At 37.9% G+C, this 27,824-nt stretch overlaps 2 protein-coding genes and 3 pseudogenes across 2 annotated transcripts; 4 read left to right on the top strand and 1 right to left on the bottom strand.

The window, feature by feature from the left end:
• The first annotated feature begins 3,783 nt into the window (after window positions 1-3,783).
• Window positions 3,784-4,927, top strand: LOC106905611 (odorant receptor 131-2 pseudogene; annotated as a pseudogene).
• A 5,539-nt stretch (window positions 4,928-10,466) lies between these two features.
• Window positions 10,467-11,396, top strand: LOC106905612 (odorant receptor 131-2 pseudogene; annotated as a pseudogene).
• A 2,240-nt stretch (window positions 11,397-13,636) lies between these two features.
• LOC106905614 (odorant receptor 131-2-like) lies at window positions 13,637-15,833 on the top strand. Its single transcript, XM_014970536.2, has one exon. It carries the CDS (start codon window positions 14,114-14,116, stop codon window positions 15,038-15,040), a length of 927 nt encoding a protein of 308 aa, XP_014826022.1. The 5' UTR covers window positions 13,637-14,113; the 3' UTR covers window positions 15,041-15,833.
• A 4,041-nt stretch (window positions 15,834-19,874) lies between these two features.
• Window positions 19,875-20,798, top strand: LOC106927687 (odorant receptor 131-2 pseudogene; annotated as a pseudogene).
• Window positions 20,799-21,403: 605 nt separating this feature from the next.
• LOC106927688 (diablo IAP-binding mitochondrial protein-like) lies at window positions 21,404-23,255 on the bottom strand. Its single transcript, XM_015003426.2, has 6 exons — window positions 22,938-23,255; window positions 22,737-22,836; window positions 22,504-22,629; window positions 22,296-22,406; window positions 22,087-22,183; window positions 21,404-21,982 (listed from the first exon to the last, which is right to left on the bottom strand). Exons 1-6 carry the CDS (start codon window positions 23,051-23,053, stop codon window positions 21,777-21,779), a joined length of 756 nt encoding a protein of 251 aa, XP_014858912.2. The 5' UTR covers window positions 23,054-23,255; the 3' UTR covers window positions 21,404-21,776.
• Between the last annotated feature and the right edge of the window lie 4,569 nt (window positions 23,256-27,824).

The raw sequence follows: 27,824 nt of genomic DNA, 5'->3' as shown, positions 1-27,824 counted from the left end.
AGTACTGGATGTGTTGAATAACTGAGTTTAATTCAGATGCTTGTCTTATCAAGCAAAATGTTTCTGGATGCGGTGAGTTGTTTACATCAGGGGCGTGAATGCAATATTCAGTTTGGCCTCTTCATGATTTCCATTTCCAGGCTGGAATGAACACCCAAAGCTACAGGTTCAAATATATACATACACCCTCTCTTATATCTGGTTAAATCTCCCATAATAAGTTTCACAAAAGCAAACGTTTCATAGGCATCAACAAACTCCTGGAATAACTTTGGCTGGTTGTAGAGTTCTGTTAAACTGGCTGGTTTAATAGAACCAAATAAATTTGACTTTGTAATTTAACGCCTTGAAATTGGGCCTCTGTCTCTTTAAAACTCCTGCCCTTTCTGAAACTCCAACTTCAGGAAGTCATCACAAGATGGCTCCTTTATTAACCCTTTAGTAATGTTTTTTTTTTTTTTACCAGCATTGCACTGACAAGTAGCTCCTATAATGAGCTCAGCAGATGTGCAGTTCAACCGGGTGTTTGCTAATTGCTGCTGGCTAGTCTGAAGGAGTTGAGTGGGGGTTCACAGGGGAAAGCTGCTCTGTGAAGTGGAAGCTTGGAAGCTTGCAAATTGTAGCTCTATGTAGGAGTTTTGTCCTTAAAGGCAGAGCTAGGTCCACCCAGGTGTTTTGCAAAATGAATGGTTGCCATGGAAGAGTAAAGGATTTCTCAAATATGTATGAAAGAATCAAAGCAACACTCCAGGTATGTTTTTGATAAGGGAATAACTTTATGACATCTTTATGACATGAGCTCCAGAAGCTCTAAAGCATGTTTAGAGCTTTTGGAGCTCAATTTTAGATAATATTGCCTCTTTAAGCATAACAGTGATACCAAATCCAGATCTACACTTGTGTTAGTTTGAAAAAGAAAACTATCATTGAGCTTTCAGAATCCAAAAACTTTGAATTAACCCTTCTGTAAATTGTGGACTATGCCCAAAAGTCAAATGCTTAGTTAAAATAAGTCAACATCTCAACCAGAATAATTCCAGAAACTGGCAGATATCAACACAGGGAGTGTGGGCAATGCATGATGCAACCAAAACATGTTTGAATTTCACTTTTCGTGGATAATCGAAAATCCACACTAAAATTAAACTTGTGCATCAAATTAATTTTTTAGAAAAATATATAAAATACTTGTTAATTGATCTGACCTGGAAAAAAACAAAAGAATGGTTATTTGTCTTCACCAATGAATGAAATTCTCATTTTGAACACGTTTAATTTTTATTTTTAAGTTCAATCAGTTCAAATGACCAATAATGCAAAGGTTTTGTTTAAAATACGTTTTATGAAAACACTACAAGCATACAAAGTTGTTCTTGTTTGTATTCATGTCCAGGTTGTTTTTCTCATGTTTGGAGATGGTAAACAGGATGTTCTTTGAATAATTAATGACAATCTTTAAGCATCGCTTTAATGAGCTTCAGAGGAGCTTATTAACACACAGAGGAGCACAGTCAACAGGCTAATTATTATCATCATTATCGCATGGACAAAAACAACTTTGGTTGAAAAACAAAGTAAGATCTTCAGAGTCTAACTCTGCCCCATGACACCTTAAAGTCTTTACAACTGTACAAGACTCTAAATACACAGCCAAAGTTAAACACATACACTATTTTTTGTTTACCTTCTGGTTGTCTTAACAGTGGCTTGCAAAAGTATTCATACCCTTAAGCTTCTCTGCAATTTGCCAATTTCACTGGGATTTTATGTGACAGATAAACACAAAGTGGGGAATAAGAGTGAAAGGTTAGGTTTGAGGTCAGCCTTGATCCAAGGTAGAAACAAAAACAAAAAAAAAAGAAAAAAGAAAAAATGTAAATTATTATTATTTTTCTTTTACATTTTGTCAAAATAAAGAATGTCAAAAATTCTTTATTATTTTATTAATAATATTAATAAAATCGTTACTGGTTGTTTCACAATCAAACCTGTCTTATGCTGACCAGCCTTATGCATTTGCACTTTGTGTCTTTCAGGCTGGAAGGCCTCTTTGCCATCACACTAATCTGGAGCTCCATTAAACGATTCTCCATCAGATTAATGTCAGGTCTCCCTCAGTCACACCAAAAACATACATTTTACTTCTTGTCAAATGAAACATGCTGGTAAAACTAAACAATATTAATTTCCTTTATGAATAATTTTGGACTTTATATCAAGCTTTATATCAAATATTAATTCCTACTTATTGGACAATTAATTTTCTCAATTTGTTTTAATTTTTTACCTTAGTTTATATACTTTATCCATCATCCATATTGACTTTCTTTATATACAGCAAGGAAAATAAGTATTTGAACACCCTGCGACTTTGCAAGTTCTCCCACTTAGAAATCATGGAGGGGTCTGAAAGTTTCATCCTAGGTGCATGTCCACTGTGAGAGACATAATCTAAAAAATAATAATAAAACCCGGAAATCACAATGTATGATTTTTCAAAATAATTACTGTATTACTTGTGTGTTACTGCTGCAAATAAGTATTTGAACACCTGCCAATCAGCCAATCTCCAGATCTAAACCCTACAGAAAATATTTGGAGGGAGCTCAAACTCTGTGCTTCTCAGCCACAGCCCAGAAACCTGGCTGTTCTAGAGACGATCTCTGTGAAGGAAAGGGCCAAAATCCCTGCTGCAGTGCAAACCTGGTGAGAAACTACAGGAAACGACTGACCTCTGTAATTGCAAACAAAAGCTACTGTACCACACATTTACATTGATTTCCACAGGTGTTCATTTGCAGCAGTAAAAGTAAAATTATTAAAAAAATCATACATTGTGATATGATTTTTTTTTTTAGATTAAAATTAAAAAGATACAAAAAACCCCACAGGAGCACATGGCCCTCTGACCACCACCAGCAGGCATGGGGAGTGAAGTGTCTTGCTGAAGGACACTTCACCAACAGAGGCCAATGCAGTGGGAATCCAACTAGCAACCCACTGATTCCATCCATCCATTTTCTGTACACACTTGTCCCTAGTGGGGTTGGGTGGGGTGCTGGTGCCTTTCTCTAGTGAACGTTTCGGGCGAGAGGCGGGCTACACCCTGGACAGGTCGCCAGTCTGTCACGGGGGAACCCACAGATTTAGGGATGAATTCTTACCACCGTTGACACCGTTGTCCCAAAACCAGAAATAGGGCTGATCTAATCATAGAAAGAGCTGAATCAAATAATCAAAATGGCAAAACAACTAAAATGTTGGTAGTTGTTTTGAATCAACAACTAACAACCAGGATCTGACAGTTTGTAAATAAATGTGTGCATCAGGCATGTTAATTAGGTTCAGTGCTAAAGATATGACAGCACACCATTCAGTAGGAGTGATTCGTCTCTCTCTTTAACTCTTTATATGCATTAAGTTTTCATTGCATTGTAGGTGAAATCCAACAAAATGCTAAGCTTTTAGCTTTTATGTTGAAAAAAAGCTAAAAATGATTTCCGTCATGATAATTGCCGTTGTGTGATGATGATGAACTCCAGAGGTGTGTTGCCATGACAACGTTGTTTTCACGTGATTCCTATGTGCATATCAAGGTTTACAAAGAATGTTCAGAGAGCATTTGTGCTCACAATGAGCCATGAAGCCACATCAGAGTTGAAAAGGAACTGTTTAAGAAATGCTTTGGTGTCTTAGAACACTGCAAATGTACTTTGTTCTAATCAGAGTGAGTTAAAAAAAATGATTTAAGGTTCCGAGAGTTTTTCTGTATTTAGCACTGAAATGAGTAACAACACCTCTGTTGTTGGTGGTCAAATTTCACAGCGAAAAATTAATGACCAGGTGATAATTGTACAGATTCTGGTGGGTATTTTTCTTTGCATTAACTCCATGCTGATTGCAACATTTTTTACTAAGGAAATCTTCTACACAAACATGCGTTACATTTTATTTGTCACCACACTATTTTCTGATTGTGTATATTTAATCATGTCAAATTTGTTGCTGATCTTGAGCTATTTTGCTGTTCCTATACAAACATGGTCGTGCCTTTTCCTTTTCCTCCTGTCATATATGTGTGATCATGTCACTTCTCTGACTCTGACAGCGATGAGCCTGGAGCGCTATGTGGCTATCTGCATGCCACTGCGTCATGCAGAGCTGTGCAGCACAGCCAGAGCCCTGCAGAGTGTCCTCATCATTCACAGCCTCAGCTTTATTCCCTACATTGTGATTTTTTTTATGTTGCTTTCTTCAGTCACCTTTAGCTTCTTCACACAACACATCATCTGCTCTGTGGAATCTTTAACTTTGCACAGGTGGCAGGGTCATGTTAGGTCTGCGGTCAGTCAGTTTTACTTCCTGATCATGTGTATCCTCATCGCTTTCTCCTATGTTCAAATAATAAAAGTGGCCAAAGCTGCATCTGGAAACAACAAAGAGTCGACACAAAAAGGACTCAGAACTGTGATCCTCCATGCTTTCCAGCTGTTTCTCTGTCTCATCCACCTGTGGACCCCCTTCATTGAAGCTGCTATTCTTGAGATTAATTTCAATGTATTTAGAAATGTCAGATACATTAACTATATTCTGTTTATTCTTTCTCCTCGATGCCTGAGTCCTCTTATCTATGGCCTCAGAGACGAAGTGTTTCTACTTGCGCTGAAACACTGGCTGTTCTGCTGCCCATTCAAGGCCAACATGTTAAAACTGTGATTCTGGAAAAGATAATCTTTGTCTAGAAATGTGTTTTAAAGATGTATAATATGCAATGATGTAAAAAAAAACAACAAAAAAAACATTTCAACCGAAACGTAAACATGAAACGTCTGAATTTCTTTATGAATTGATCATTAAAAAGCATGACAGTTCCTCTGTCTTTTGAATCTGTATGTGTGAAAACTTTGTGCGGTTCGAAGCAAAGAAACATCACTGAATGTTAGGGCTGCAGCTCGCAATTATTTTAGGTTTTAATAATTTTTCTAATGAATAATTGATTAATCAGATTTTTTTTAAAAAGCACATTTTATGTTTCTTTTTCATTTAATCACTAGCTCATTTCAGACAATATTAGGAATACATTAGAAAATGCATATCAATAAATTATTCATTTCCTTTTTTAAGTAAGAAAATACACACTTTATTGCCTAAAATGCAATGACATCTTATTCCTTCAGTGATTGCTGGATCATTTGTTGCAAAGGATGGTAAAAAGTTTCTTCTAACATCAACATGAGAAAAGTTTAGTTCCTTCTGCTTGACCAAACACCAATGCAGTGAAGGGCTGGCCTGTTGATTATTTTTTGAATTAATCATTTAATATTTGGATAGCAACAGGTGCATTTTTCTTTTTTCAGAATGTGGACAGTGTGAAACTAAAACTAAGTCATCTGGGTAGAACATACAGGTACTGGCCATGAAAGTAGAATATCACGGGAATGTCAATAATTCCCCTTGGGCAAGGCACTTAACCCCAAATTGCCTACCGATGTGCGAATGGGTGAATATGACTCTAATGTAAAGTGCTTTGAGTTGTCAAAATGACTGGAAAAACACTATTTCAGTTCATTTACCATGGTTCTTAAACCAGGTAGTGGTAGCTTTGGCTCTGTGTGTGAATGCTAACTCCTGTTGGAAAATTAAATCTGAATCTCCATAAAGTATCCAGAAGCATAAAATGTTCTAAAACGTCCTGGTAGATGGCTGCACTGACCTTTGATCTCAGAAAACACAGTGGACCAACACCAGGAGATGACCTGACATCTCAAACCAGTCCTGTTTGTCTTCAGCCCAGTCGAGATGCTTCTGATGTCATCTCTCATTCAAGAGTGGCTTGGAATCCGACACCTGGAACCAGTGTCTTGAATACAACTAGTGGTTCTTGAATCACTGACTCCAGCAGCAGTCCACTTTTAGTGAATTTTATGCACATTTTTCAATGAGTTTTGTTTCACAATTCTCAGGGTGTGGTTATCCTGATTGCTTGTACACGTTTTTTTTCTACTACAAAATTTTCCTTCCTGTCGCTTCTCTATGAATGTGCTTGGACACAGAGCTCTGTGAACAGCCAGCCTCTTTAGCAATGACCTTTTGTGACCTGCCCTCCTTGCGCAAGGTGTCAATGGTCATATTTTAGACCAGGGGTGTCAAAGTCAAATGGACGGAGGGCCAAATAAAAAATTTAGCTACAAGCCGAGGGCCGGACTGATCGAATGTTCATTGAAATTTTTTTAAATGACTCATATAGTCTAGTGAACCTAATTGAACCTACTGAAAACCTAACAAATATATTCCAATATGATCAGATAAATAAAGCAATATTTTCTTATGGCTCTGTCAGTAATCTTTAATTTTCAACAGACACAACTGAAATATTTTTAAAATATAATTGGATTGAAATACAATAAAATAAAGTGCAAAAATCTATTAATCCACATATGTCAGAGTCAAGGCATTTAGATGTGTCGCCGGCGAATTACGGTACTGCAAATTTAGATGTGTCGCCGGCGACACATCTAAATTTGCAGTACCGTAATTCCGCCACACGTAGCGCTAAGTGGAAAAATTCCAACGGTTTCTGAAAGGGGAGACGTTGCACTTTCCAGCAAGTATCGGGTTAATACGGTAACTTCGCAGCTGCAGCTGCAGAGAATGTAATTAATCCGGGGGGCACTCGTTTAATAGACGGTATATTTCGGCAATAACTTGGTGGATATTGAAAGTTCCGGTTGTTATGGATACATGGGTAAGTACATAATCTCACAGAACATTTAAAGAACTGCTTACAGTTCAAATAAGGAAGATATTTTTTTTCAGACGGGGTGCCGGCTTGCTGCGGTCTGCGGGCCGGTTCTAATAATAAATCAAGATCATCCCAGGGGCCGCAAAAAACCTTCTCGCGGGCCGGATGTGGCCCGCGGGCCTTGACTCTGACATATGTGTTTTAGACCATTGACACCAAGTCAGCAGTCTTCCCCATGATTGTGTAGCCTACAAAACTAGACGGAGAGGCATTTTAAAGGCCTTTGCAGATGTTTTGAGTTCATTAGCTAATTATAGTGTGACTCCAGGTATCTTCAATATCTAACCTTTTCACAATATTCAAACTTTGTAAGATGCTGAATTTTAAGTATGTCTGTCTGTCTGTAAATACATATATAATTAGAGGCTGGTATGCACAGCTGCTTGTGATTGTCACACACTTGGAAATGATTAAAAGTAGCTATGCAATGTCACATTATTGCTGCAAATACAAGATTTTACACTGGGCTTTGGACCAGAGAGGTCTACTGTGGAAGATGTGACATACATCCTTCAAAGTAAAAGTGTTATGAGAAACTGAGAGCCTGACAGTTACTCCATTATCTGCCAGGAACCAGGATGCAGATGAATCATTGGATGACCAACCAGGTATTGACTGAACCGTATTTCAGTCATCTGGTTGTCATGCCATCAGGACATGGGAGACTGGCTAAGATATTTTTTTTTGCTTTGTTTTGTCAGTTTAGCCAGAGTTGGACATTCTTGTGGCTGCTGCGTATTCTGCCACCTCAGCCTGCAACGACAGAAGTGCTGAAGATCGGTGGTGTTCCAAGAGGCCATGGAGCATCTTGTTGTGTTTCACAAGGTAATTACTGGATAACTTAACATTTTGTTGCAAAGTACACTAGGCAAAATCTCCATAGGCAGTATGTGGTTTCTTGTTGCAGTCATGTAAGGGTTGTGATGATCTTGTGTCCAAGAAAAAGCGATGTCAGTCATACCTCCTTGTATCTGGAACCAACTAAAAGATGGTCAGGCCATGCTACACTGTGTTGGACAAGAAGCTCATCCCCTGCAGAGTGACCACATCCTTGGCAGAAATTAAACTAATTAAACTTCCCCATATTTCTGTTCGTTATGATAGTGCTATGACAAACATCTATGCTTTCCTCCAGAAAACTGTGGATGGAAAATGTCCAAAAGTAATGAAGCTAAGAGCAAAGTTCATATCTAGTGTATGTGTTCAACTTCAAACATTTCAACCGACCTGTTTAAATATGAAACCTTTGAATTCAATAATTAAAAACACCATATTTTGTCTTTATAATCTTTATGTGTGGAAGCTTAATGTTTGTATCGTTCAAAGTAAAGAAACATGAGTTGTGTATCAAAGTTAAAATTTAATTTTGACATTTTTGTAGGATACCATGCATATTATAGAGTAGTTTTATTTTTCCAATGTTTCATTTGTGAGCACTTGCTAGGAATGTGATAGGGTAGAGAAACGGACATGACATTTTAGTTGCACAATATAGTAGTTAAAAAACACACCTATCTTAGTTTTTTTTTTAATTGGGGGAAATAAAAGTAACGTCACACTAAAGATATTTTCAACTGTTGTCTTTTCTGTGTTCTCTAATGCACCCAAAATCAAAAAGAAAAAAAATCGTATAAAAATAACATTATTGCAACATTATTCTCTCTATCCATTTGTGCTTCCCATAGCTGTACACACAAACAGTGCAATCAAAAGCAAAATAAACCTGACACAAAACAACTCTTGCTCAGGTTCTATGCATAACATGAAAGAAGAAAAATACAGCAAACCTGAGAGACTTCAAATAACACAAATACACGTTATTTCTTGTGGTGTTGCTGTAATTCTGTGTTTGGAACTTATGGTATAATAGCTGTAATTACATATTACATATACAATTGACAGTGGACAGTTGCTTTGTGTTGTTGACTTTGCAGAAATCCCTAAAAGATGTCTATAGAATGAAATTTTTCCTAGCAGTAGCTCATTCACTTGCTTTTTCTAAAAGAGAGACTGGGTTTAACACAGACATGTTACAATGTATCTATAGAAAGACAACATGAAAGTAAGGCTACAGGCAGCATTGAAGGCCCTCACAGCTCAGCGCCACTCCGGCCTCGTGACGACTGTGGGAGCTTCAGCAATATCACCCACTCATCGTCAACTCTCTCATGCAGTTCCTGCATCGGTCCGCTAGGCGGTGCACACCAATGTGTTTAGCAGTGCTCCCTAATGACACACCAAAAATCTGGTGCAGATTATTAATTGTATCATGGAGATATAACTATTCCACTGGAGTCAAATTCCCATATTGGCATCTTCAAAGGTTTACCACGGTCATTTACATCCAGTTTGGTGCAAATCGGATGATACATGTGTGATTTAGAGCCAACCATATGCAAACGGCGAGGGATTGGAATTGGCCATATTCACCCATGCACACATGGTTCAGGCATCAGCTAGTATTGAGATGATTCAACATTATGTTGTTCTATGTCATTAAACACAGGTTCAAATGTGTATGAATCATAGAGTCAACAGAAGTGAACCAGTAAGAAAACAGGTGACTTCCTTTTCAAAGGGTACAGGGCAATGGTGATGTCACCAACTGACGATGTGAATTTGATCAGTGCTGGTTGGTTATGACAGACAAAGTCTGAGGCAGTTGGGAGCCCATGTGTGAATGTTATACCACCTATATATTTTAAGGCAAATGGTAAGATTTGAAGCTTTGCCATATCCATATACTTTGATCTAGCCAAAGGAATTTGATAATGTTTGATCTTCAATGTCTAAGGACTGTGCTGACTGATTCTGACGCCTGCATCTCCAAAGCTATAGGAGGAGTTTGTTCAGATACAACATGTGAAACAAAATAGTGGCTTTGATCCAAAATGGCCGATTTCCTGCGGGGTTTGGACCATGGCTCCAAGAGACTCTTTTGTGAGTCCTGTCAAGATACATGTGTACCAAATTTCATGATTGTAGGCCAAAACTTGGCTTGGGGCTGATTTTTGTTTTCAATTTTTGGGAGTGTGGTGGAGGAATTAGGCCATGCCCACCAAATATTGGACTGCATTCCTGTTGAGGGGGTTGATAAGAATCAGTCATAGTGAGTTTGGTGCAGCTGGCCTCAAATAGATGTACCCCAGGATTCAGTCCTGGGACCCGTTCCTATTCAATCACTTCTAGAAAAAGACAATAGCACACAAACAATTTAAGAAACTTCTTTTTTGTATTTAGTGTTTCTTTACACTGTGGTTGAAACTCCATGGATTAATCTTGTCAGTAAAGGTTTTACAGTACTTTCCAATTACCTCATGATCAGACAGCTCAGAGGTGTGTTATTATGACAACATTGTTTCCACGAGTGAGCTGGATGATTATATAAGTTTAAGAGACAGAGACAGCTCAAAGGAGGGCATTTGTGCTCACAATGAGCCTTTATGCCACATTAAAGTTGAAAAGTGTTGCAGATGGTCTCTATGAAAGATAAGTTGACATCAAATACCTTAAAAATGTCTTTGTGCTAATCAGAGTAAGTTTAAAGGTTATTAAGAGAAATTGTAAGGTCACTAACAAAGTATTGAGGATATTTTGATTCAGGAATCTGACATCTTGTAAATTATTTTTTAATAGTATTTCTGCATTTGAATGTATCATTTCAATGACTAACAACAGTTCTCTTTATGCTGGTAAACCTTCAGGTCGACTGATTAATGACCAAGTGATTTTTGTTCAAGTGTTGGTTGCTGTTCTTCTTTGCATTAACTTGATGCTAATTTTAACATTTTTTATGAAGGAAATCTTCTACACAAACATGCGCTATATTTTGTTTGCCAATGCATTATTTTCTGATTGCATCAATTTAATAATGACAAATCTGTTGCTGCTCTTTGTCTATTTTTCTGTCCCTTTACAAACATGGTCGTGCCTTTTCTTTTTCATTCTGTCGTCTATGTATAATTATGTCACTCCTCTGACTCTGACAGCGATGAGCCTGGAGCGCTATGTGGCTATCTGCCTGCCACTGCGTCATGCAGAGCTGTGCACTGCAGCCAGAGCCCTGCAGGGCATCCTCATCATTCACAGCCTCAGCATCATACCCTTCATTGTGGTTCTTTTAATCTTTTTTTCTTCAGTCACTGTGAGCTTCTTTAAACAATATGCACTATGCACTGCAGAAGTGTTCATTTTGCACAGGTGGCAGGGTCATGTTAGGTCTGCGGTCAGTCAGTTTTACTTCCTGATCATGTGTATCCTCATCGCTTTTTCCTATGTTCAAATAATGAAAGTCGCCAAAGCTGCATCAGGAGAAAACAAAGAGTTGACACGAAAAGGACTCAGGACCGTGATCCTCCATGCTGTCCAGCTGTTTCTCTGTCTCATCCAGTTGTTGGCGCCCTTCATTGAAGCTGCTGTGCTTCAGATTGATCTTAATTTATATGTAAAAGTTAGATATTTTAATTACATTTGTTTAAATCTTGTTCCACGGTGTCTGAGTCCTCTTATCTACGGCCTCAGGGACGAGGTGTTTTTAGTTGCTCTGAAGCATTACGTGTTCTGCTGTCCATTTATAGACACAGTAAAACGATAACAACAGAAGAAGCTGAAATTTATTGAACATAGATGTGAATGTGATTCATAAAAAATAAATGTTCAAATATTTTACCTGGTGTGTCAGTAGAGTTGTTGGTAGGTTTCAGGTACTGTGTTGTTTTGGGGTTTGATATATTGATTCTAGTTTAATTATTCTGTGTTCTTTAGTCTCTGTCCTTGCTCAGATCAGCCTTGTTATAGCTTAACTTAGTTAAGTTTTTTAGTGATTCTAGTTTTATTTCTTTCTTGTGTCTAATCATTCTTTGTTAAACTGAAATTAATTTTCTCAAGGCGCTTTTCCATTATTCCTCTAACTGATTTGGTTCGGTCCGCTTTGGCCAGATTCATTTTCCATTAGCAGAGCCGGCACAGCCTGATTTTCCTAACTACTTCAGGATGGTACTAACAGAGGAATGAGAAGGGTACAACACCGAAACTATTTAATTGACAGCTGATAGCATTCATTGCTCCGACAGTGTGAAACACTGGAACTATAATATTAACTTGGGATGTGAATTTTACTTTTCCTTTGGATTAAAAAAAGTTTATGCGTGGCTATTGGTTTGCAACATTTGACTGTATTGCCTAAATCCAAAATGTTGCACATTTCAAAAAGTAAAGTGCCAGAATGTAATTCTATTTATATGTATAGCAAATCTGTATCATTATGTTTGGGCTAGCCATGAATTTTTATAAGACAATATGGGTTTTGTTGGGAATAAATAATTCTGTTTTCCTCTATCTTTTTTAGCTGCTTGCATACTCATGTATACACACACACACACACACTTAGTGCACACTCTCTTAGCTAAGGTTAACGGAAGTGACAAACCCTTTAGGGCGTAGCTTAGATAGAGGCCCACAAAAGGAAACAGAAACTGTTTTTAGAGGCCATTTTGCTGAGTTAGCCCAAAAGCATGACAATGGACCAGCTCTGCATTTAATCTCAATAAATCAAATTCATAAATTCAACTCATTGACTCTTCTTGAACCTCATACTGTAAGAACCTAAATGGAAAAGGGATAATCTCTACAATCTGGAGGCACCGCTGGGATGTACGAAGGTTAGTAATTTGAAAAACTGAGCAGAGTACCGCAAAAGGTTTGAGAAACACTGATCTAGAGTGACCAACTCATTCATATTTTAAAGCTTGTTACAGGGTTCTATCAATACTCGCTGCTACAAGTCGGTTTTTAAAAACATTTTGATTATGGTAGAGCTTCAAAGGAAAATTATCTTGGAATTTTTTCGTTTTATGTTGAAAAAGTATAAATTTATAAATGTTTTTGTTTTCTTCTTTTTCTCACCAGGAGGCCATTGGGCTAACAGTAAGGGGGACCATGCTGTCTCCTTCATTTCTGACTTCTTAGTTCTCAAACTGGATCACAGGATGGATATCACTGTGTATTTCATATAATCATGCGACATCTACAATCAGTTCAATTGATAGGTTTATTCACAAATAAGATGGGAAACCTTTCCATAATCTCCACAGTTTGAGTCCATCAGAACCACAACTTGAAGGTTCTCCATCACTGAGTGTTGCTGCAAACATTAGCAGAGAGTTGACCACAGCTGCTGCTGCTTATGGACCGCCCACAATAACAAGGAACAGAGCATATAATGGAAAAGCTCACTACCTGGGGTAGACACGAATTGAACATTAACCGGTTAGTGCGCAACTTGCCAGTGGAAAAGCATCTTTAGTTTCCTTATTTGCTCTCCCTTATTAATCTCAAATTAGTTTTTTCTTGGTTGAATAAAACTTAACCTTTGTCTTGGGAGTTGTCATGTTGAAGGTCTTCCACAATGATTAAGCAATGCCACTAAAATAATTGAAAAAGTTAGCTACATTAGTTAATGGTTTGAAGGTTATCCTTTCACCTGGATACCTACATACTAAAAAGAGTCAAAGCTGCTCAGAAATACCTTCCTCCAGGGTTTACCAATCATGAAATAAGTTTGAAATGGACTCCAATGCTGACAATAATCTTCACGTCATTACTGCAGTCCAAAAGAGGAGATACTGTAGAAGTGGGTGACAGAAGGAAGGACCCATTTTGACCAATCAAAGTATTTTGAAGCTGTGAACAGCCAGTGATGGTGACTGGGCTTAAGTTCTTGATGGAGTTCATCAACATTTGGCAACTTTTTATGTTCAACTATCAACATATTATTTTGCTATTTAGTTTTATTCAAATATGAGTCACTTTTTTTTTTACAAAGGGTAAAAAAGTGCTCTACAGTTGAAAATAGCACATATTTTGTAAAGAGGTGCATAATGTCGGCATCTAGTTTTAAACAATGGCGCTAAGGATAAGACCTGACTGTGTGAACGTGAGCATTTTTATTATTATTTTTTTGCTAAATTTAGTTTATCATTATGAGTTGCAATGTGAACGTGAAAGGCGGCGCTGTGAGAACACGTTGTACCACTGAGGTCACGAGGTCCCTGTTATCTGAACTTCTCCTATAAAGAGTTTCTGCTGCTCTCTCAGACGACTCCACCAGACTCGACTGAAGACATCAGGGGGTATGTTGTGCTCAGACGGTTGTTGACTGGGTGCAATGAACATATTTGTGACTATTTCATCTGCAGCAAAGAAAATATAAACATCTGTTTTAGCTTATCTCTCAAAAAAGATTATAAAACAAGGCAGCATCACCTTTATGTTTAGATCTACTGTTTGATATATGTCTGTTTTTTTGCTTACATGGCATCCAATAACTCACTTACAGAGCAAGCTTATTCCATAAACATTAACTACAAAGTCATTTTAGTTCAGGCTTTAGTATGTGTTTTTCTCTGCATAAACCTTTTCCTGATCACAACTTTTTTTCTGAAAGATTACTTTTACACCACCACGCGCTACGTCTTATTTGCCGTTTCACTGTTCTCTGACTGCCTGTTTCTGATAATGACGGACGTGCTGCTCATACTGAGCTACTTTGGTTTAACCATCCAGATGTGGCTGTGTCTTATTATCTACATTGTTTTGTCGGTGTACACATTTGTTACACCGTTCACGCTCACTGCGATGGTCCTGGAGCGTTACGTGGCAATCTGCATGCCCCTGCGGCACGCGGAGCTGTGCACCACCCGCACCACCCTCCATCTTGTCCTCATTATCCACAGTCTCAGCTCTGTGCCCTGTGTTGTTATCATCTCTATATTTTTCGCGTCCTCTGCTCTTTCTTTCTACACCGCAGGCCGGATATGCTCCGTGGAGATGTTCATCCTGTACAGATGGCAGGGTCACCTGCGATCGGCCATCAGTCAGTTTTACTTCCTGATCATGTGCGTTGTGATTGTGTTCAGCTACATTCAGATCATGAAGGTGGCCAAAGTCGCATCAGGGCAGAATAAAAAGTCGACGTGGAAAGGCCTCAGAACTGTGATTCTCCACGCTTTCCAGCTGCTGCTCTGTCTCATCCAGCTGTGGTGTCCCTTCATTGAAGCTGCTGTGCTTCAGGTTGATTTCATGTTATTTATTAATGTAAGGTACTTCAATTACATAACTTTTATTATAGCTCCCAGATGCTTGAGTCCTCTGATCTATGGTCTCAGGGATGATTTATTTTTTCAGGCGGTCAGTTACTATGCTCTCTGTGGTTTGTACAAGAAACAGCCATCATGTTGAGGAAAGCATATATTTATGTCTGATTCATGTTAGTGACGGGGTATATACTACAACTGATCATCTTTGCTTATACTTGTACAAATATTTTAAATAAAATTGAAAATAAATCTTTTTTTGGATGATTTTTCGTGGAATAGATACAAGAAACACTTTGTGCCCTCTGCTCTATAAACATTTTAAGTCAGACATTGTTGGTTATTTTTTAGTTTTTTTTTTAAGAGTATTGCTCAGACACACAAACTGATGAACATTTAGAAGTCATGATTTCATACACATCCTCTCTTCCATTCAATTTATGTGATCAGCCTCTTATTTTATATTTATCGCAGTTTAAGCAACTTTTTATTAGAATCAATCAAGAAGCACACTTGAAACAATTAGGATGCTTATCAGCATATTTTTTCCATATGTGAAATATAAAATTAGGAAATTTTGGACAAATGTAATCCTTCTTGTTTGGCTTAGCACCATTTTTTATTGTTTAAAGAAGAGTCCCTCTGACAGTGAACACGCATGACGTAAACTTGAAGCAATTTTTTTGAAGGATTGGTTATATCTTTTGTTAATATTTTCCCACCATGTGCAGTGTGTTTTTTTTTCAGATGTGCAATATTAGCTGGACACGTTTCCATATCATAAAATTAATTTCTGTTTTTAAGAGGTTTTTAAAAACATCTGTTTGAAATCTACAGTGAATAATTATCTTAACACTACACATATACATGCATCCTGAAAAAAATATTTATAATCTTTGACCTTTTTGATAGTATATATTAGAAACACAAAGCAGTGCATATACATACATACATACATACATACATACATATATATATATATATATATATATATATATATATATATATATATATATATATATATATATATATATATATATATATATATGTATATATATATCAGTGACATGCGGTGAGGTTCATTGCTGGTGAGGCACTGACATAGACACCATGCACGTTATTGGACGTACGGAAATTTCGCGCAGGCGTACAACGCTGGGGGGCAAAAAGACTAACCTTTTACATGTCATCCATAGCCGCGTTAACTCAGTGAAACTTAGAAATGTAGGTATTGATTTCGTGCTATGATCCACAGCAAAGTGATCTATAAGAATTTTGCACACAGAACAGAACATTTAGTCTGTTGTTGTAGTACGTTTTAGGCTTAATGTTTTATTAATAAAAAATTGCTGTGGTAGATTAGCTACCGCTCTATTCTACTGAATTATTTAGACATACAAACTGTAGCCCACAAAACGCACATTTAATAAAAAAAAAACAAACATCTTATTGCTGTCTTACCTTTACTTATCAATGAAATCCATGCACCGCTAATTCTGCACAAATATATCCGTTCATCCAAAGCCAAGTCTCTCCTCGGCATGTCTTTTCTACTCCGTTTGAGAATCATCAAACTGTCTCGAAGCAAAACTTTCAGCTCCGGTTGGTCTTCCTTTAGTTATTATCTCCTGTTTCAATTGAAAATCCAGTTTAGAAAACTGTTTAAGTGTAGAGATGTAGTCTTTCATGTTGATGTCGGAAGATATGAGAAAACAAATATATCGCTGTACTTTACTTATTTACTGCATGGCTAGCTCCATGGCTAGCTCACTGTGTCTTATTCTGCAATTGTGGAATCACAATATCTGGGATCATGAGCACCCCCTGCCATGAGGCAAGAGAACTGCCTGCCTCACCTCGAATCTGTTCTCTCCCGTTTCTGATCGCTCCTCCGCACACAAAACACGATACACACAGTTAGTGACAAAAAACACTGTACATTATATACATAAGCTAAATTATGGAAAATCAGTCCATATATTAAATGTTTTTTAGCCATTTTATTGCCGGCGTACAGGCAGGAGGAGCATGCTCCCATAGAATGGCAGCCAGTGCAGTTAGCGAGAGGTTGCGCAATCCCAGGTGAGGCTCAGCTCGCTGCTGCCTCACCGGCTTCGCTTCTGAGCATTTGAATGGAAAAATGCGAAAATCCAGCGATTTTGAAGACAAAAATAATCAGAATTGGTTAAGCTAAGTAAAAAATAGATACTTTATAGTACAAACCACAGGGTGAAAATAGCAATATAAATGGTTTTATTATTATATATTATTTTTCCATGATGACAGATGAGGCTCTGCCTCACCTGCCTCCCCTGACCACATGTCACTGATATATATCAGACGCAGAAACAGAGACTCACAGGACAGAAACTGAACACAGAAACATATATATATATGTATATATATACACACACACACGTGCACACACACATACACACACAGGGATGCACTGATTGCCATTTTCAGTCAATACCATATATAATAATATTTTTATCTGAAATGTCATTAGATATATTTAATTGCTCTATATAGAGCAGGAATATTGCTTAGTTGGTAACAACTATTAACTGCAAACATGCAGACCTGAGCCAGTGGGCTGATCTATCAGTCAAATCTCTCTCACAGTACAGCAGAAGAGGACAGTGGGTGATTTTTTAGACGTTTGCTGAGGTAAATAATATCAGTGGATAAGATTGGCTTCACATGTAAAAATCAGCCAGTCACCCATCTCCCAAAATTGCTGCTGATTATTAACTGGTCTCTTTATCCATGCTCAGTTTGAGAGATTGCTGTAAAGCTAACGACACAATGCAAGCGATACAAGCTGGTTGAGGAGGGTGAATATACTGCAAGTCAATGACTCGATGCAATCTGCTGGGCTTCCTTAGATGGTGTCATGAACGGCGAGTGAGGGGTGTGAGGAGAGATGCAGAGACTCAATTTGAAGAAGAAAATGATGAATTTAATGAAGACGCTCAAAACAGTCCCGATCAGGCAGCACGGCAGAAAGATAGCACACAGCTAAATACCGGTAGCAACGGAAAAGACTGAGGACTGAAGTGAGAGCTATGCCAACACAGGACTTGACAGTGACGTACACATGACGTTAGATGAGGAACTGACGAGGAACACAGACAACAGGTGGGACTAAATACACTGGGAGGGTAATCACAGGAACGAGACACAGGGATCAATCAGCGGGGAAGACGCAGAAACAGAGACTCACAGGACAGAAACTGAACACAGAAAAACCTTAAAATAAATACACAGAAACACGGATCATGGAAGATGGAAACAAAGCACTACTATGAATAATTAATTGTTTAATAACTAGGATCAATTGGAATCTATGTACGATTTAATAGAAATTATTTTTTTTCAGGTGCCTTGAAACAACATTTGCTGTGAATTGGTGCTATATAAATACATGAATTGAAACTTCTGGCCATTGAAGACTCAATAGTTAAAATACTGAACCCTAAAGTTTAAATAACTTTAAATGACTGGTCAATCTATATTTCCACTGTTTACTGGGTTTGTGTGGCAACTCATGCGGCGCTGCTGGCTTAAAGTATGATAGTAGGCAAACCTTGACTTGTAAGAGCAAGTACTAGAGTCTTCAAAGAGAGGAAGAGCCAAAGTTGTACTCACCTTTGCAGGCAGCTGCAGCGAGTCACACAATGTCACAAAGACAGATGTTGGAGGTTGTTTGTCTAACCCAGTGGATCCCAACCCTGGTGGTCAAGGGCCAACCACTGTCCTGCATGTTTTAAAAGAAATGAAATGACATCAGACTTATATTCACTCAAGGACACTTTACAGTGAAATCAGTCATTCCCATTCACGCACACATTTGCATATCGATGATGGCAAGCTAGTGGATCACAGCCACAGCCCAAGTGCAACATGTGGCTACACTTGGTGGATCAACCCGGCGACCCACATGTTGCAGGACAAACTCCTTGGTTAGGGGGTCAAGGATCCATCCTGCTATTTCCATGTCAAGAGTTTATGATAAACGATTTCTGCCTCTTAGTGTTTGAGTGTAGGTGTGATGTTGATGTCAGACTGGGTTTCTCCTGCCATTGGCTCACTGAAGCAACAGCTGTGGTCGTTTCTGGGAGCCTCTGTGCATCTTTGATACCTACGGATTCCAAAAGGTGTTGAACAGGTGCAACTCAGCCTGTGGAGAATGAGCTATGGTGGTATCCATACTCGTACCGAAAACATGGGGCCACTGTGCGTGTGTGTCAATGACTGAATAGTTCTGAATGTTGTGTACGGTGCTTTGGAATCCTCCAGACAAGATAAAGCTCCATACAAAGTATAGGCTTTTTACCTGTTACCATGGTTCTCACTACTTAATGGAGTTAAAGACACAGATTCAAAAAGAAACTCTCTCTTTCTTCAGCGCCCCTCAGTACACCAATTACAAATGGTTTCAACACAGCTGGCCCATGTCATTTCTCTGGCAGGCTATAAAAAAACTTTATTTAACCAAGTTGGTATCCACTTGACTTTTTCTTTTAGAAAAATCACTAATACACATTTTTTTTAATCAAAAGAATACCAAAAGTCTTTTCTTACAGTATTTTCTTACAATCAAATTTGAAATGAATATCCTGATTTTTGTTTTTTCTTCTGTTCCCTCTTGAGAACAACTGAGGTGCACAAACAGCAAGTGGCGATGACGACACCACAGAGTTAACTTTCATTAGATATTGCTCTTGGATGTCTTGTATTTAAAGCCTTCATACAAGGAGATCTTTGTGACCAGGCTGTTTAAAACTATTTGCATTGGAACAGAACCAGAGGTTATTAAATTGCTGTATTTCATCTGAGCGCCTTCATTGGACTTATACTTTGTATTTTATTGAAATAATTCAATTTTTGTTGTTGCAGTTTATTATTTTAACACAATGCACTCAATGAGTTGTTGCATCAATTGACTAAATCATTTTATTTTCTTTAACAGAAAAATGTCTAATAACAGCTCTGTTGCTGTTGGCTCTTTCCAGCAACAGATAAGCTTCCGTGTTTTGCTTGTTCAGATTTTGGTGGTTATGTTTCTGTGCATCAACATGTTGCTCATTGTGACATTTTTCAAAAAGGAGTGCTTCCACACCAGCGCTCGGTACATTTTGTTTGCTGTGATGTTGATGTCAGACAGCTTTGTACTTATACTTTCTAATCTTATGGTGGTTGTAAACTTTCTTCAGTTCACCATACAGGTCTGGTTGTGTACCGTCATTTCCATTGTCACATTGCTCTATGTTATGGCCACACCTGTGACTCTGACAGCTATGACCCTGGAGCGTTATGTGGCCATTTGCCTGCCACTGCGGCACTCGGAGCTCTGCTCCACACGCAGGTCAATGCACTGCATCCTCGTCATTCATGGTATCAGCTCCGTTCCCTGTTTACTGATTCTCTCTATATTCTGTGCAACAGCTTCTTTTGATCTCTACCAACAAAAGGCGTTGTGTTCAGTGGAGATGTTCCTTTTGCAACCGTGGCAGCGCCACTTTAGGTCTGCTATAAGTCAGTTTTACTTTTTGATCATGTGCATCATCTTAGTTTTCTGCTATATTCAGATTGTCAAAGTGGCCAAAGCTGCATCTGGAGAGAATAAACAGTCGACACAGAGAGGAATGAGAACGGTGATTCTTCACACCTTCCAGCTGCTGCTCTGCCTCATCCAGCTGTGGAGCCCGTTCACTGAAGCTGCTGCACTTAAAGCTGATGTTAATTTGTTCATGGACATCCGATACTGTAACTACTTATTATTCAGTCTCGCACCGAGATGTCTGAGTCCTCTGATTTATGGGCTCAGGGATGAATTTTTTTTTCTTGCACTTAAAAACAATATTTGCCTCAGATTTGATACAAAAAACACATTCTAAATGGTACTAAGGATAATGAGTACAAAGTGTGAAAGTAAGCACAGAAAGTCATTTTTACTCTATTCATATTTAAAGCATCCTTTGTAAAAAATTATGTTTAACACAAATGTGATGTCTTTTTAAAAAACAAAACAAAACAAAAAAAAAACAAAAGAACAAAACAAAAGATTTGTTGTAACTTCTAATAATGTTTTACCTTGTTTTATATTTTTTTCCAATGCCTGAAATTTTTCTTGTTAAAAGGAAAACATTGTAGGAAAATATGACTGAGAATGCACTGTAATCTCTTTTGTATAAAAAAAACTGTATATGTCTTAATCTTGGTAAACTTTGACACAAATCTTCAAATCTTGCAGATTAAAGTTATGATGATAAGGTTCACTCTGTCTTTTCTTTATTAAGTTGTGACTTCTGTAATATAATTAGCAGAAGTCACAATAGAGAAAAAATAAACTCATAATTGAAAAATTTTCAATCAAATAGTCTGTTTTTGTTTTGTGACCTGCTCATAGGCTCAGTTATGTCTCAACCTTTGCAGCACCACCCAAATCAAATAATCATCTTCATCATCATCATCATCATCATAAAAAAATCGCCACAACAGATTTTTTTTAGACTTTTTAAAATGCCTTTTTATTTTTTCAACATAACAAATATGATGAACATAATAGAAAAAAAAATTGCTACAGTAAAACATCAGCTTTTGTTGTTGTTCTCTTTCTCCATACTCACTGATGATTTAATCGTGGAAACGGCACGAATCAAATAAATAACTTAACAAGTGATACAGTAGATAATACTCCAAAAATTGCTATTTATCTTATTTATCTTCTTCCATCTTGTAAATATAAATATATACAATCTATACAATGCTACAAACTCCAAATGAAGTTAAAGTGAAGAGAAAACAAATGTTTAATAGATGAACGTTTCAGAAGAAAATTAATTGCACTTTGACATGTTTCTGCTGTGGTTGACTCAGTCCTCCCGTAGATAAGCCTCATGCACTTCATGCTCCTCGCTGCCCTCTAGAAAAGCTGAATATTCGGCCATTCTCTGGATCTCCTCCACTTTAGTCTCGGCCAGCTTCTTATCTGCCTCTGCTGACAGTTTCCGTGTCTCCTCCACTTGTGACTGGGCCACCTGAATATTTGTTTGGACCAGGATGGACGCCTGATGGGCTCCTGCATAATTAGAGACCCAAACATGCACATCATTTTCTGAACAATATGGAAACGGTAAAAAATAAATGATAAATATTTGAGTACACTGCTCTAATTTCCCTCACCTGAGGAGTATGCTGCCTCAGCTGCCATTTTAGAGAGGTTGACAGCATTAATCCAGGTCGAGTCATAGTGCTTACATTCATTCAGTCTCTCAGCAGCCTGTCAGGACACATACAAGAAATAATCAATATAACAAATCCATGTTTTTGCAAGAAACAAAAATGTTAGAAGTGTATTCAGATCTTTTTCAAACACCGTTTCTCAGGCCTACCTCTGAACGCCAGCCACTGATCGCCCGCCGGAGGGACTCCTCCTCTGATGGACTCATCTTGCCCAGCGATGCAAGATATCTCTTTTGGAAAATGATGCGTGAGTGCACAGCCTTTTGAAAAAAAAAAAAAAGAAACATATTTAATATTCCTGTGATGAATTAATTGCAACAATTTTGATATTTTATACAAATGCAGATGAACATGTACCTTCGAGTAATCTGTCAGCGCATCGGTGAGAGCCAGGGTGGCCTGAGAGAGGAAGGAACTGGAGCTGTCTGTCAGCACTGAGGCAGCTCTCCTGATCAGAGAGTTATGGGAAAGATCCTCAACCTGCTGCAAAAAAGAAAAGAACATTTGTTTTAATATTTTTCTTCTTGTAAGGTACAATGGATTGTGAATTTTTTTATTTTTACAGTTTTTACATTGAGTCTTTGACTTACCCAAAGCCCATGGCCGACACTTAATGAGGCCAGGCTAATGTGAGTCGGGTTTGTCATCTCTCCAGGTTTCTGAACTCCAGACCTCCTCTTCTCAGAAGTACTGCAGAGGAAAAAGATACAAGAAACACTTAGAGATCTAAAGTTATAGACAACAAATAAGAACTTAAATTGCTACCGTTTCCTGTTTACAAAGTAACTCACCTGAGGTAGCGGATGCAGGCTGCACCTCTCCTTTGCAACAGGGAGACCTCTTGGTTTCGCACCAGTCCTCCTGCAGCACGTTTTGCACACGCTGAACACTGACGAACGGCTTGCATGTTGAAGAGTTTTAGTTTAGCTGCTCTAGCTGACTCTTTTTAAGATTTGTTGAGCGATAAGTGCTGATTTTCTGTTTTTAAAAAAGTTAAAGGAAGTCCTGCTCACTTATTGATGGCTTGACTTTGTAGAATGAAGAAAAGAATCCAGAAAGTTTGAAGTCTGTTGAGTGAGTGCTGACAGTTCCACCCTTAGGATATTTATAAAGCCTCAGCCCCTGTTGATTACGTAAAAGGTATTGATCTGTTGACGTTGCTTGCAAATGTACGTATTTGGCTTTATCTAAAGTCCTACTGATACGTGCAGGACAAAGAGGCGGGCAGTGACAGTTTGGACAACACTTTCCCTGTTCGTTGTACTTCATTCTCTGTGCACCTCTTGTTGTTGCACATGTGTTTAACGGTATGCTAGTGTTGGCAGAAAAACATTTGATCAAAACTTTAAAAATAATTTAATCGTGTCGTCGTAACTCTCTCTTCATTCTGATATTCAATAGAAAAAGAATGTGCTGATTTTTTTTCAAGGAATTAAATATAATTAAAAGACCTAATTGGGAAAACAGGAAAAAATAATGAATAAAATATATTTAAAAAAAAGTGAAGAAAATATGGGTTTTTTTTGGACTGTAACAAGTGCTCTGGTAGGTTCAGGACATGTGCAATTAGACAGGATGATGTAATAGTATAAGAATATCAACATTACACAGGTATCTCAATTTGACCAAAATATCACTTAAGCAATTATGTAATGAGGTTATCTGTCCTCAGTCTTCTCTGATCATGGTGGGTAAAGAACCTTCTGTCATTTGTGTCCAAATAACACAAAAGGTTGTAGAAAATATGCAGAATGACAACATTAAGTTAGGTGTTGAGGTTTTATGATCATAGTTCTAATGAAATAACTGGGTTAAACACACTCACACATACAGTGTGTAAAAATATATTTTTCTTTCCATCCCAACCAACGATTGTTTGACATTTTTTAAGATCAACGATCAAATACAAATCTGCCAGCTATGAGGGTTATGTTAAAATGGGAACCAAGTGCAGGCAAAACTGGAGGCCAAAGTAAAGTGAACGTCTTTAATAAAATAAACGTAAACTTACAGCATCAAAACAAAGAGAAGGCAGGAAAACAACAGACCAGGGAGCAGGAGGGAATGGAAGAATCCAGCAGGGAATGGAAAATAACAAACCTGGTTACCGGGGAGTTTGAAGACTGACAAGATGCAGATGGTTGACTACAAACAGGATGCAGAAATACATCCTGAAATATGAGAAATAGAACACCCGAATAAACCAGAAAACTTAATACAAAAGCAATAACAGATATGGCAAGAGCTTCAAGATGATACTAACTGCTGAATATGGCAAGACTTGTAGAGCAATAATGACTGAAGGAACTTAGTGGAATATGGAAGGACTTAATAAAGTAAACAAAAAAGAAAATGATCTAAATCAAACACAGAAGAAAAACAAAATGCAAAAACCTCAGAATCGCAACAAAGACAAAATCAGATATTTTGTCCTTACATATCTGAAGTACACCCTTTTTATCTTTGGGTTTGCCATAAATAGTTGATGACAGAAGTCCAATGATCAACTCAGCAATCAGTTCATTCTCATAGATTTCATTCCTATTTATAAAGAAAAGCCTAGTTTTAATAAGTAGCTAAAACGCCTTATGTGAATATGTTGATCAAAAAGTTAATTGTCATTATTTTAACTATACAATATATAATGTGGACATAGATAAGTGAAATTGCAACCTCTGTTAAGTTCAGGGTTTTAAAAAACTTTACAGTTTCTAAGTTTAAAATCAAATCAAATGTTTTTAACATCTGAGCTCATATTTACAATGGTTTACTTCACATATTCCATCATATTATTAATAAATAAAGTGGAAAACATGTTTTAACTAAGAATTGTGAATCTGCTTTATTTTTTTTCATTAATTTAATAAAGTGTAGTCTCCTATATATAATTTTTATTTATTTATTTATTTATTTATTTATTTATTTATTTATTTATTTATTTATTTATTTATTTATTTATTAAGGCAATATGCATGTCAACCCACTGGTCTGGTCTGACTTTGTCAAATCCACTTTTTTCTACATCTAACTGAGAACAGCCTGATTTGTTTCCTTTTTCTGTGTCATTTAATGTTTAACCGAGATCGCTGTTGATTTGAAAAGCATGTTTTCTGGCTCCCAACCAAAAATACGTATGTTTTTCCATTCAGAGGTCAAACGGAGAAAGTTTGCTTTGGAAGGGTTACAGTCCAATCCCTTTTCACTGACGCAGAATGGACGTAAATAGCTGACGAAACCCAACGAGCTGCTCCCTACACTCTGTCTGTTTACGAATCCGGTTAAACCTTCAGCCTGAACAACTGAGCCCAAGTGATTCACGCTAATCAGTTCAAACCTTACGACTCAAGATTTACTCTTAAATTGTGGGGGATTTACCGAACCATTGTGCTTGCTCTCTATCTACTTTGGATCTTTCTTGGCTGATTGAATCACTTTCTTTCAATCCTGGAACCCTGAGTTCTGATCACTGACCTCGGCGTAATTGTGCAAGAGAGTGACACTGGAGAACGCTCAAAAGAGATAATGCAGTGCATCAAACATACCCCCTGTTTGTGTCACATCAGTGTTTTTCAAAATGTTCTGTAACTTTTCAACTCCTGTCCAGAGACACCCAGGTCCAAGCTCAACAGGGATGGAGCCAAGACTCGATCCCCCAGGTCACAGCAGCAACAAAACAAGACGAAGGCATAAAACAGCGTGAAAAGTTGAAAAAACTGAGTATCGTTGCCTTCTCTATATACTCAAGATTTTTGTGATCAGTCCAGACCAAGAAGGGGTGTTCTGTCCCCTCCAGCCAATGTCTCCACTCCTCCATTGCCGTCTTCATGTTCATAGTTTCTTTCTGAACAGGACAACATTATGTAAAGAAAAGCAAAGGAGTGAAGGCTATTGTTCTTCACAGCTCGCTGAGATCCATCTCCAAAAATCAACTGGCAGTGAGGATGTGGTAGTGTGAGGTCAGAGACAGATGTGAACAGGTCCTGTAGACCACTCAGGCCTTACATTGTTTGATGCAGAGGAGCTGAAATGAGCTGAAGCCGCAAATGAACTTTTTGTAAAAATTTGCAAAATCAAGGAATCTTTGCAGCTGCTTATGGCTAGAGGTTGTGGGCCACTCAGTCGTGGCACTAACTTTGCCATCTTTACCTTACCCTCAGAAATGATCAAACTAAGGAAGGAAACTGTGGGTACATGAACATCACCCTTTTCAGTCTTGCCAAGGAGTCATTGGAGCACTTGCTTGTCTTGTCTGCTCACCAGAGAATAAAATCATCATCAAGATAAACAAAGGCATCTTGAGAAAATCTCGAAAGACATAATTTACTAGGGCCTGAAAAAAAGCAAGTGCAGTCAATTCAATAGGCATTTCTAAATACTCATAATGAACACTGGGTCTATTAAAAGCAGTCCTTCACTCATCTCCTCATACTCTCACTAGATGGTAAGCAAGTCCAGCTTTGTGAACATTTTAGCACCATGCAGCAGTTCAAGAGCTGTAGAGAAAAGAAGAAGTAGGTCCCTGTTCTTTACTGTGAAGTCATCAAGGTCCTGGCAGTCAATGCATGTGCAAATTGTCTTATCCTTTTTCTCCACAAGTGAAAATCAGCATCTGCAGGAGATGAGGACGGTCGAATGATGAATGAATTTTCATTGCCTCCTAACAGAGAATTTAATCTTCCCCTGGGTGGTGAAGTACCAGGCAGAAGATGGATGGTATAATCTGAAGGGCGATGCTGCAGCCATACAGTGGCTTTAGACTTGTTGAAGACCTCACAGAGAACTACTCCAGGTACTCTGGAGAGGTCAGGGCAATTCACTTGGTCATTGGTAGCTTCCTTAGAAGAATTAATTGTATCTGAGGAGGAGGAAGGGTCAGAAGCTGAGAAACCACTTTTTCTTTCTACAATCCATACTCCATGAGAAAATCCGTTCAGATGCCCAATCCATCTGGAAGTTGTGCTTGGCCAACCAGAAAAACCTGTGTACTCTGATCACTTATGTTGATTTAATTTACGTTCAGTTTGTTGTACGTCTGAGGGTGAAGATGAAGAGTGTCAAACTAACGTTCACCCATTTTGTCTAATGAGCCCAAAACCAAGACAGAGACCAAGAAAAAGATCAAGAAAAAAACAGATCAAGTCAGTTTTTGTCTCAAGACTGGTCTACAGCCATTCAGCCCTGTAGCTCACACCTCAGTCACAATTTTCACTGGAGATCATCGGATATGTTATGTTACATGAAGGAATTTTGTTCAGGCTACCAATCTGAGATGAAAAGGTTAAACTAATTACTGAGATGCAGGCTACTGACAAATCTAAATTTCCATCAGTGCACAATTTTTCAATCAAAAGCCTCTTAAGCTTTTTCTTAAACTGTACTTTTTCTTTTCACTTGAGAAACTCTATTTCAGCCTAATGGTATCAATTTGCAAGAAAGTTTTTTTTCTTTTAACAAGTTTGAGACAAACATCAAGAACTCTTTTCTTCTTCTGTTCCCTCTTGAGAACTACTGAGGTGCACAAACAGCAAGTGGCGATGACGACACCACAGAGTTAATTTTCATTAGATATTGCTCTTGGATGTCTTGTATTTAAAGCCTTCATGCAAATAGATCTTTGTGACCAGGCTGTTTAAAACTATTTGCATTGGAGCAGAATCAGAGATTTTTAAAATGCTGTA

Source organism: Poecilia mexicana, unplaced genomic scaffold, assembly GCF_051168715.1.
Source record: "Poecilia mexicana isolate PSO_F unplaced genomic scaffold, ASM5116871v1 scaffold_13, whole genome shotgun sequence".
NCBI classification, from domain to species: domain Eukaryota; kingdom Metazoa; phylum Chordata; class Actinopteri; order Cyprinodontiformes; family Poeciliidae; genus Poecilia; species Poecilia mexicana.
The sequence above is the reverse complement of the archived record's forward strand: the minus strand, read 5'-3'. Positions and strand labels throughout refer to the sequence as shown.